Source organism: Stigmatopora argus, chromosome 3 (genome assembly GCF_051989625.1).
Source record: "Stigmatopora argus isolate UIUO_Sarg chromosome 3, RoL_Sarg_1.0, whole genome shotgun sequence".
In the NCBI taxonomy this organism is placed as follows: domain Eukaryota; kingdom Metazoa; phylum Chordata; class Actinopteri; order Syngnathiformes; family Syngnathidae; genus Stigmatopora; species Stigmatopora argus.
In genome coordinates this window covers 9472744-9485265 of record NC_135389.1, presented here as the reverse complement: position 1 = coordinate 9485265, position 12522 = coordinate 9472744, and the positions used below count along the sequence as shown (strand labels likewise).

At 37.9% G+C, this 12522-nt stretch overlaps 1 protein-coding gene across 1 annotated transcript; it reads right to left on the bottom strand.

Moving 5' to 3' along the window:
- Positions 1 to 684: 684 nt before the first annotated feature.
- Positions 685 to 5486, bottom strand: myod1 (myogenic differentiation 1). Its single transcript, XM_077596393.1, has 3 exons — positions 4827 to 5486; positions 3624 to 3711; positions 685 to 1163 (listed from the first exon to the last, which is right to left on the bottom strand). Exons 1-3 carry the CDS (start codon positions 5481 to 5483, stop codon positions 916 to 918), a joined length of 993 nt encoding a protein of 330 aa, XP_077452519.1. The 5' UTR covers positions 5484 to 5486; the 3' UTR covers positions 685 to 915.
- Positions 5487 to 12522: the final 7036 nt, after the last annotated feature.

The following is a 12522-nucleotide window of genomic DNA, read 5'->3' as shown; positions in this document are numbered from 1 at the left end:
TTCATGTTTTAACTTATAAAGTTAAAACATCAACTATAACGTATTCAAAGGTGTTGAAATGATATTAAACTCTTTGAGATGTGGGTGTGGCAGCAACACATTTCCCTATTAAAAACAATCATCAATAGTTTATAAATAGAAACGTAATATTACACAGTTTTCTTATCACCAAAAGTAGACATCTTGCAGTGATGCTAATTCATCCTTGTATATAATGCTACCATTATTATTGATAAAAACATACAAAACAAAAAAGTATGGAAGCATTAAATAATATGGCTGTAAATAATTATTCAAAATCACGAGTTTAAAACTTAGAACAAACTTGGTATGGTCAAGCTGATCTTTTTCCATGATTTTTGGGACATTATTGACATCTGTTGATGTGGGTTTTTTTTTTATGTTTAACATGTGTAGACTTAGATTAACATAAACTATAGATTAAATTAAATATTTGTAGTTTGTCTCTGTGCAGAGTTATTTTTAATTAATTATAATGTAGTGTTAAAAAAAAAAAAAGATATCTACTTGTATTGTGACATTTTTAACAAAGAAAATGTGTCTGTATGTGTCGTATTTACAGACTGTTTGTCTATTTGATTTATTAGCTGAAATTACAGAAGTGTTTTAAATATTTTAAAATACGTGACTGTTTACAAGCAATACTTTAACGATAGTTTTTAGGACAGTTAAACTTGTCGCATTGAAACGTAACAATTTTCACATTAAAACGTCAAACTCACCACACCAAAGTACAAAATTTATCACATTAAAATGTAAAACCATGTTTGGAAGTGTTTTTCCCCCTGTTCTGTCAGCAATGCACTTCTGTTCTGCAGTTACACCGAATATTTAATAAACAGGTTAATTTGTGGTGAGAATTCCATTTTTTGTTGTTGTAGTTTTGGAGTGGACCTATAGGACTTGGTATATGAGGTTGGGGTCGCGTTCACCGCTAAGGGTGTTACCATCGCCAGCGGGGGCAAGGGCGGCGGTGTCCTCAGTCTGAGTATCAACTTTCGGCAAGCAGGGCCCATCACTGGGCGTCACCAAGTTGCTGGTGCTGTTGGTAATGTTGGTGTTGCTGTCAGTAGAGATTCGCTCCACGATGCTGGACAAACAATCCAAACTGGACACCACCGAAGCTCGCTCAGATTTGGCACCTGAAACACAGGATGGTAGATGATGAAATTATCTTATTGGTCAGACTTCTTGACAAATGGGCCGCTGACAACTTTGTTTTTGTCTTTTTTTTAACTGAAAGGAACAGTGAAAAAGCTTATCTTAAAGTGACAAAGATGAATTGTTATTTGGCTTTTATTTTTAAATGGATTTTAATGATGGCTTTATTTTATTATTGATTAATTTGATGGCTGTTGAGATTTAGACCACTTGTGCTGTTTTTTTTAAGCCCATGTTGTTTCATTTTTTTCAGGCAAATTTATGAATTTGTGGATGCTGACAGTGCCTTAAATGTGAGGACATGTAACAAATCATATTTATTTAAAAGAAAAAAGTATTTAGTATCCAAAAGAGGTGACAATTTATATTTAAGGGTTACGTGAATACTCAAAAATGTACATAGATATTGCATGAAAATAATCTTAATCTTTAGTACTTATTTGTCACCAATGATTCTTAAAATGACCTAATTCTCTTAAATAAAGCAAAATAAATACTATATTTAACTAATGATTTTAGATAAATTGCTTGAAATGTCAACATGTTTACATTTCATATGCAGTAATTGTTTGAATGAAACCACTGACTTCTTGGAAGACCATGTGTACACACCAGTATACTGCTATGTAATTAATAAATACATAAATAAAAATCTTATAATTTATTTGACCTCTCCTAAAAATCATTTTGGGTTTGGCCTGAAAGAATATTCAGGAAGTGTTGATGAGGCAAGAAGAAACAATTGTCTGATTGGGGGTTATAATTGTGGAGCCAATCCAAGCCAACAACAGCCACTTGGATGGGGACACCCTCAATTGGTGAACAGCCAATCACAAGGCACCGGGAGACAAACAATCATTCACGCTCACACCCATACCTAGGAGCAATTTAGTGTCCAACCAGCCTACCATTCCCAGTTATTCAATGTTGACTACTTATTATTTATTTTGTAGACGACGACATTTTTTTATTTTGACTACTTATTTATTTATTACTTATGTATTTATTATTTAGCAATTTTCAGAGCCCAAATATTGTATTTCTCAGAGCTGATTATATATTTTTTTAACTGCCCAGCTATTGTAGCCTGTAAGTTTCGACTCAGTCAGTAGAAGGCATGCACGCTCTTCAGCTGTGCTTTTCATAACTCTGGGTTGATGGGTGCTCGTCATAATCGTCCTCATGCACTGGCATGGAAAGAATTGGGTGCTACACACAGTTACAGAAGATGCAGGATTTAAATCTATACATGTGCATTGACTGTTGTTTAGTACAATATTTTTCCATTTCCATTTCCTGTCTGTCATTTTTCCCCCCCGCAACCTACACTTACTGCCGCTGTTCACTGTTTAAAACACTTTGCCTGATTTGCTTGGCGACAAAAGATGGCACTTAATCAACTTTTTGTGTATGTCCCTCGTCTAGCCAGTTTGCTTGGCTTGATATCCAGCCAAAGTTGACCTTCTTGCCTGGTTATCGATTGATTGGTTTATTGGAATATCTGACCATTCTGGAACCAGGAAGTTCTAGCCAAAGCTTGACTGATATGTGTGAACCTGTGGAATTCTGCTGAAGTGGGATTGTAAAGTGAAGGAATTGTACTTTTGTATAATAAATTGCTAAGCATGCTGTCTTTACAGAACAATTATAATTAGCTATATGTCTTAGTCACACATTGCCAATGACCACAAAACAACACACCAATACTGTATTTTCAAATTGGATCCAACCACCCTAATAAGAATCTTTATGTTTGGCCAACAAAGAGCAACTTGAAAAATCAAATTAGGGCATATCCAAATCAAATTGCAGCAAAATGGCTTTGAATGTTATAAAATACAACACTTTAGTGCTATTTTAAACAATCTTTTGAGTAATATAGAAAAGCATCAATCAAAGCCAGTATTTTCAACTGGGGTGGGGGGAAACATTTTATTAAAGTTGGCTATCTTTTAGCCAGTGAAATGCAAGTACTTCAAGTTGCCTGTTTTTGGTGGGCCACCCCTTTAAAAAAAAATCCTGAAACCCCTCTGCAAAATGGCCGCGACGATCAAGGGCAGCGATGGAAAGGGTCACGTAAGAGAATACTTTTTGGGGGGGTCAATTTATCATACAATAAAAGCAAGTGAAAAACATTGTTCTAAGAACTGTATTCAGAATAGAAGTTTGGAGTAACACACACACACCTTGTGTTCTTAAAACTGTTCGGGTTGATGATATATTTTATCAAATTGTGTTTGTTTGTAAAAATAATTTAGCTGTTTTAAAATTTGTATTTACTAAAGATTTGAAGTTGTCATTGAATATATTAAGCAACCATACGATTCACAATCATGCATATTGCCTTGTGTTGTCTTTATAATAAAGCCAATCATTCTTTTGCACTTATTACACATATATAACAGTTCTTATTTTTGAATAGTGACATCCCTCCATCTTACCTTCATTGCTGTTGGTGATGCTCAAAAAGCCGGCCGTGTTAAAAGTTGTTCGAGTCGATGACGGACAGCCCGGCCCGTTAAAGTCCGTCTGGACAACAACACAAAGCAGTATTTTCAATATAATTAATAATTAAAACATTAGAGAAATAACTTAAATTTCTAATGTAAATTAACTTGGACATTTGGATAAAAGAATCATTATCAGTACAGATTAATGTCGATGAGTATCTTTCCTAACTTAAATCAGAAAAGTAAAACAAAATTCCAAATGAGATGATATGATTTGATTACCTTTGATTAAACAATTAACATGTTCAATTCGTATTACAATATTGCCACGTTAATTTTCGTAAAAATGACTTTTATTTCCGTTCCCTTGATGTCTCATTTTCTTTAAAAGTTGTTAGAATTTGGATCATGACAAAAATTCACTTCAAACAAAAATATTAGAAACTTTTCAGATGGGATTTTAAAATCAAATTTTTAATAGTATAATCATAAATAGTCAAATCTGGGAAGAGTCTGTTTTCCCTGAATGCTATACAGTAATTAAATTCAATTAAAAATGTAAAAGTTTTGTTCTCGTGAAAACTGAGAAATTGGAAATAAAACGTTAGTATTGAATCAGCATAATTAAATAACTCTTTTTTTCTAAATGCATCTTAGAATTCTTTTTTGTTTTTGAGTCATCATTATCTTGCCATATTTACATCCATTCTGCTAATTTCTCCTGTGTAAAAAAAATCATTTGGGCCTCACTTGTGGATATGTATTACATTTGTCATTTAATAATTTCCAGGCCAACGTTTTGAAACCAGTTAACAGCATACTGCTATTATAATCGTCATCATATTCTATTTTTGTACAAAAATTAGAAATGAAAAATAAATTAAGTAAAATATCTCAAACAATAGAATGAAGTGCATTAAACGTTTTTTTCGGTTGATATTGTATTTTTGTTGTTTCTTTCCATTTCTTCCTTATCCACCTTCTCATTAAAAATAGCTACCCGCCGCGAAGATGTACTTACATTTTAATGACGAATATTGGTCTTTTCTTTCATATACATATGCAATAACAATATGGATTTTACTCCAACCGCAAAGTGCATAAGGGGCCTACAACTCGAAAGATCGGATTATTGAACATTCACACATTATGTGACATTTCCGGTCCTTGTTTTCAAAGGCAAATTGGACTCACCATGCCGTCGGAACAATTGGACCGGGGGCTCGAGGCGTCCGAGTCCCCGCTATAGTGCTCCACGAGCGGGTAGAAGGCGTCGTGCTGAGGGCCATTTCCTCCGGGGGCACCGGGGCTGTTGGCCGCCCCGGCACGGAGCAGCGCCTGAAGGGCTTCGATGTAGCTGATGGCGTTGCGCAGGATCTCCACTTTGGGAAGCCGCTGATTGGGGTTGGCCGACGTGCAGCGCTTGAGCGTCTCGAAGGCGTCGTTCACTTTGCCCAGGCGGCGGCGCTCTCGCAGGGTGGCGGCCTTGCGCCGGTCGGCGTTGGTGGTTTTGCGCTTGCACGCCTTGCACGCCCACAGGAGGCAGCGGCCCGCCTGGTGGTGCCCGCTGGGCGCGCGCACGTGCTCGTCGTCCTCGTTGGCGCCCGCCGCCGGGTGGTGGTGCGCGTGCATGTTGTGGTGGTGCCCATGCAAAGGCGAAGATCCGGATGACGACGATGAGTCGTCTGGCTTGTTCAGCAGGCCCACGTGGACCAAGCGAGGGTCTAGGTCCTCGAAGAAGCGCATGTCGCTCGTGTTGAAGCACGGGTCATCGTAGAATTCGTCGCCCGGACACCCCGAATTGGCCACGCCCGAATTTGCCATGTTGAACGAGATGTCCGAGAGCTCCATGATTCCCCACCAGCAACCGAAAGTCCAGCAGAAAAAGTACACAGCGAATTTAAAGTGGATTCATGTGGGAAAGGGGACGGGGGGTGTCAACTTCATGTGGACCCCAAACACCCGCCTGAGCCTCTTATACCTGCGAAGTCGCATGTGGGCGCAGCCTGGAGACTGACGTGGGTGTGAGGGTGGCCAATCGGGGCGATGGGAGCCATTTTACGACTTCATGGCAATTAGGATCCAATTACGGTACCCCCACATAACCCACCATAAGCCCCACCTCCATCCACACACACACACACACACACACACACATATCCAGTTCAACATCCGTATATTCTCGTCTGAACTTTGTACTCACCAGCGCGAGAATTGGATCAACCATAGAATAGCCAAAGGGCAGACGTGAATTTTTTGTAATGTTTTTTTAATATTAGGACATATCCTTCATATGTAACCTCAGAATTATGTACTACTAGTACTATGTATTGTATACAATCAACTACTAATATAAATACAAACACAAACTATATATACATATTTACCCTGGATTTCCACTCCCAATTTCGGTAGTTAGTCACTAAAAAGGTTTTCAATTAACATGTATGTTATATTTACATTGCTCATTTTCGTCAGCTTCCATAGGAAAATCACTGAGCAAGTTTCCTAATAACTACAGGCCTTTTCACGCTGAAAGTAGCAGCTCACCCTTTTCCTTGCGGAAACCCATTCATTGTGAATGTGTGAGAGGCGTTCATAACAGCCGAGAGCATTGATGGCCATTTTGGAACGAGCGGCAAAGCGTGAATGAATTTAACATGGAGGGGGCGGGTCGCGAAATTGAATCTTGGTCTATTTCAGAGCAGTGGTGCTGGCGTAGTAATATCTTTGTGGTTTGCTGGACAGATACACATAAGTCTCAGCGCAGGAGACCTTGATGAATGTGCTTTCTTGCAGATTCCTAAGCTTCAAAAAGTGTCTCTTACCCCTCTCGCTAATAAGCAAAATGATATCTCAATGCATTTTTTACGTGGAACTGTATTTATGAACATTGGATTGGATTGGATAACTTTATTCATCCCGTATTCGGGAAATTTCATTGTAACAGTGGCAAGAAAAGGCATAGTTATAAGTTAGACAGTACAGTCGCAAATAACAACAAAGCAAAAGCACAAAGTACAAAGCAAATCAAAGTAAATGGGATCATTAAGAATCACCAAATCAAATCATTAAGACAGAAAAGCAGCAAAACCACAAAACAAGCAAGAGTGGACGGAGCTACTGCCACCGGCTGCCAATTGAACAGCGCCATTTTGATTGCGGTAGCAAAAACGGATACAGACTCAAAAGACGTAAAGTTGAACAAAAACTGGAACATCAAGACTTTTCAAAACCTTTTCACAGCTGTTATAATCACCCCTTCCTCCTTAAAACGAGAAAATTCACACTTTCTTGTGCAATGATCAGAAATGGATGAATTTGTGCTTGGGACAACAGTGAACCAACCGATTTGCTAGAATCGCCACTTTTCTCTTCCTGGCTACGTCAACACTATGATGGCTCCTTCGTATGGCAGTCATGTTGCGCAAGGCATGAATTGTGATGAGCAACCTGATTGTGACTGTATGCTACATAACTTCCTCTTGAGTAATGATGGTGCTACAGATGTAAACGGGATAAATTAAATAATAGAAATACATCATTGGACATATACTAACTATTGTCAAAGCCAGAAGCATACCCAAGTGGTGCTGCAAATGATTTGTTTCATTTCCTCACGTCATTTAAAATATTTGGTGATACTGTCAATTGAGTTGATTACCCCCCTCCCCCTTCTTTATTGAATTGAATCATTTTATTCTCATTGTAAAAGTATAATGAGATTTGAAGGAATAAATAAAAATATGTAATAAATAAATAAATTATCAACACAATAAGTAGTCAACAAAATAAAAATTAGGGAAGTTCACAAATAACTACAACAAACAAAATAATAAATAATCAATAAACAGTAAATAATCAATAGTAATAAATAAATAAGTAGTAAACATAATAAATAAGTAGTAGTCAACATAATAAATAAGTAGTAATCAACATAATAAATAAGTACGTAGTAGTCAACATAATAAATAAGAACGTAGTAGTCAACATAATAAATAAGTAGTAGTCAACATAACTGTTGATTGACAGAAAGGCTGCTAGCTCAGTGGAGGTGGTCCGAGACCTCTAACATCATTACCCCCTTGGACCAGTCCGTGATCACCTGGACACACGGGGACTTAAGTGTGTGTGTGTGTGTGTGTTTTTTTTTTTTACACGGCACAGACGTTGCAGCTGTCAACGCACAATCAGCTGCAGCCGATGTCATTGTCAGCATCATGTTAGCCTACATTTGCTGTGCGTGGGAGAGCATGTGTGCATGCATGTGTAATGTTACTTGTATACATGGTGAGTGCTATACATGATTAAATGAACATTAAGAAGTGATGTTAGAACTTGAAAAATTATAAAATGACTATATGAGAGCACAAGCTGACCAAAATATAAAATGAAAATTAATTACACAACTTTAAAACAAGTTCATCCTACAACTTAATATTAAATCCAACATTACATCATTATAAAATAAATCCAATTGTATTGTGATACATAATATTAATTAGTACTGACATTATAATGACAAAGGGCGGCGGTGCAACTGGTTAGCACGTCTGGCCCGGAGTCAGCTGGGATGGGCACCAGCACCCCCCGCGACCCTAATGAGGATGAAGTGGTTCAGAAAATGAGATGAGATATTAATGACAAAATCAGAACGTATGGAAATTGCATATCTTTAATATACATACATAATAGTAAAAAATTACAACATGTCAAGATGCAATGTGACAAAAGTGCTGACATGGTTATCTGAGAACATGGGAATAGAATAAAATGAAAAGATGATGATATCATTAGATATATATTTATTATATGAAAAAAACATAACAACATGGAAGGTGAAGTTGCTAATATTACAAAATGGCAAAAAATGCTGATATAATTATGTGAGAAAAGACTAAAAAGCACAACTACATTTGACAGTAATTAATTGGTCCTTTCAGCATTTAAAAAATGGACAGCATCACAAATGACAACCAAATAACAGCAAAAGAATATCAAAAAAGACAACACGTTAGCGTTACAATCTGACAAAAGGGACAGCATCACTATATGAAAACAGAATATAAACTGATAACATTGCAACCTGACAAAGTGACTTTAGAAACAGATTCATCCTGAAAACGTTGTCCCATTAAGAAATTTCACTCTTTAAAAATGTTAACAAATGTACAAGTAAATGTGACATGTATTATATATGTGCGCAGTGTGTAGTGGTGTTGGGTGGTCCCATTTGGGGGTCTTAGGATAGTTTTAGGGGCTCAGCTGTTGGGTGAAGAATCTTCCTGAAGGTCTTCAACTCACAAGTGCTCTCATTAGCACACTTAATGGGTAAGTCCCCACTCACATACAAGTATAGACGGACCCCTGCCCACATATATCTACGCTGTATTTCTCTCACACACATAAACACTCACACACATACACACACACACACACATGTTGAACAATTTGCTTATTGCGTGATGATGATCAACGTAACATTCATGTGTTTACTTTTTTGGGAATGTTGACACCTGACACAGGTTAAGAACTTTAATGAGTTAGTCATGTCATGCGTGTCTCATGACTCAGAATGCCTTTGGGCTTTGGAATGCCACCCTAACCCACACCCGGCCACTTTTAAGATACTTATATAGAATAGATACAATTGGGGCTTCACTCTTTTGTAATATGCAAGGAAAGCGCAATGGCGTCGTGCGTGTGAATGGGTCTATACATGCATGTTTTTGTGTGTATGCATTTTTGTTCATGTCTATGTGAGTACTGTGTATGCGTGTCGGTGTCGTGTGAGTACTGTGTGGTGCGTGGAGATGGAAGGGTGCATGTGTTACACCAAGATGAATGTGTAGTCTGCTCTGTGTGTTTGTTATCAAGCAGTTAACGTGGTGATGGTGATGAGGACATGAGAGTTAAACCTTTGCACATTAATGAGACTCGGGTTACACGGGGTTCTCTGGTGTGTGTAGGGTTGAGGGTGTGTGTGTGTATGTCTGTGTTTTCATGTGATCATGTAGTGGTTGTGGGCCCTTGTGTGGTCTGTAACCTTTGAACCTGCAGGTGATGAGTCTCTTCGGTCTGAGTCAACACAATCTTCTTGGTCTTCCCCACAAGTTGCACACAATATTTCATGTTCACATAGAAAATGCTGGCATGCCTTTTGAATCACTTTTGTTGACTATATTCTGTATTATGTTCATTTAGTAAATTAAAAATCAATTTATCAATCATCATTCTTTGCATTCACATGGTAAAAATATGTCGCAATCAAGACAGGCAAAGTTTATTTGAAGCCCTAAATCTTCCGCATGCTGGGATGATTGATACTGCATTTGTAGAATGACAAACAGAAGCATTCTTTAAATTTCAATAATCTTTTGGGGGGCTGAGGGGGTTCCATTTTGTTCAATACTGCCTCTGCAGTGGATCGTAATTTACTTAACAATGGTTTCTATGCAGGGAGACAATACAAGGCCAAACCTAAAAAAAATATCTGTATGTCTGCACTAGCAAGAATAACTATAAATGGGTGTTCAATTTTGTTTAAACAAAAGTTTTGGAATTAGACATTGTCCCAGATTGGCAATCGCGCAATGAATTTCACTTTTATCAAGTCTTAGACAATCACTCACACAAGAAGACTTCCATTATTGTCATTTTTACCTCATTCATTTTGATGGTCATTAAACCCTTATAAAACGGTTATATAGTTCTACAATCTGACAGTTTTACTGCGTGTCTATTTAGTTGTCTCTCCACATGCCTCATTGTGTATCTTCTTGGGTGTCTCATTGGGTAGCAACAACAAACAGGGTGGACTGGTCCAACCAGGTCTGGGAGTTTAATTAGGGGGCAGGTTGTCACCTCAGTGAGGTCCTTGAGAACATTAGCAAACCTCAAAGCAGTGCATTGATTTACCTTGCATCAAGATCATTACATAACAAGTACTCAGGGGGTTTGACCAAAGACCCTATTGTCATGGAATAAATGAATGCCGACACTGTTGATGTCTCCTTGAGCAAGACACTGAATCCTACATTGCCAAATAATAAATACAAAAAAACACTTATAAAACCCCTTCTGGGCGACAGCTGAACAGCCCCACTGTCTCCTAATTATGTTCTTATCCTGGTGGTCCTCACAGACTGACATTTTGTTCAGTTGGACAGTGTTGACATCACTTTGGACCTTTGTGATCATGAAAGTGTCAACACATTTTTCTAGATGAGAACATTCCGGAAGGGATGACCAATTCAAAAGGACAGAACAATGCTGGAGGGTGGCCCAACCTCTCATCGTGGAAGTGTTTGTCTGGTTTTGAGGTAATTTACATTCATCTTTATTCTAAAATGGTGGATTTCATCATCTAAATAAACTTGTTTAAACTTTGGTTGAAACATTGAACTTGTACTGTATGGTGACATGATACTTCACAACAACTGATTGATCCACAATCGTTAGGTCCTAAGGTACCTCTAAAAAATGGTGGGTCAGGAAAGACCCAAGCATTTCCAGGATCTTTTGGAATTTTTATCCATTGTATCAGAAAGTGCGGTTCAAATGGGAGCAGGTGTACATTGTAAATGACATCACTTGCACTATGTGTAGTAAGTTATTCTTTACAGTCTATGGGTGTACCCACATTTTCTTCATAGTCAAGACAGGATATGCTCCAGCACCCCTGTCACTCTCTCGAGGAAAAGCAATGTGAACAATGAGTGAACGAAAAAGGTTGCGTGTTGTAATGATATGATTAATGTTAAGACTCAAAATAATTGTGATAAGTTTTAATTTACAAGAAAATAAGTATATGGTTTTAACATGATACATTTCCATTTTGAGTGTTTAAATGTGATATGTTCTGGTTACGGTTACCGTCCTGTTCAAATAACTTCGTGTTTTCTACATATAGTTTAGGCTATTAGCTATGTATACATTTATTAAGAAATAATAAGAGTGTTAGTTAATAATGACTCGTGCCATATATTTAAAAAAAACACTATGACTGCAAGAATCGTTTCATTTAAACAACCCATAGAGCAGTCAGGAAGTACAAGATAGTCGACTGAAAAAGAAAAACAATGATAAGTGATGAGTGGTTTTGAATGACGATGACAAAAGAAATTGATGTGCACTCAGAATTAGAACCAAAACCCAATCCGGTGAGTCGTCATCATTATACAGCTGCTGTCTACTTGTACTGGCCGGTAACCGCAAATTTTAGAAAACGTGTCACTTATTCCAATATGGCTTCACGCACACACTCTTTCTTGCAAATTTACACATTCTCTGACACTTAACTCTCTCACCCCAATAATAGCATTCTGTAATTCATACACATATTCTCCCTCTCTCTCTCATTCTGTCTGCCATGCTAGTATTATCTTGCATTCTTCCAAATATACAGCTAATCATCATGACAGACAGACATTGCTCTCTTCTCTTACAAACGCAAGCACACACTCCCCACACACAAGCCAAGGCTATAGCTTGGCGCATAATCCCCCTGAAGTGAAGCTTTGCATGTGTGTAATTGACGCTGCAGCTGTCCACTGCTGGAAGAATTGAGAAATTGTGTGCTCAAGTTCAGCTGTATGAACAAATGTTGAGAATGGAAAAAAAGGGACACCTGAGCAGAAAATGTGAACAACTAGAGGCTAATCACAACGCTGTTTTGCACAGGCTCCACTTTTGGTTTTCCTTAATACAAACATTGCGACCAGAGTCGCTTGTAAAAGGCAACTGCCTACTTGATCACAAATTGGGACCGGTTTTAGAGCAGGTTTTGAGCATATAAGGCACCACTTAGAAAGGAGCACCTAGGCAACATGGGGGAAAGGCAATTCTGCCATTACTCGATACAAAACTTATGAAAATGATTGTTTGCAAA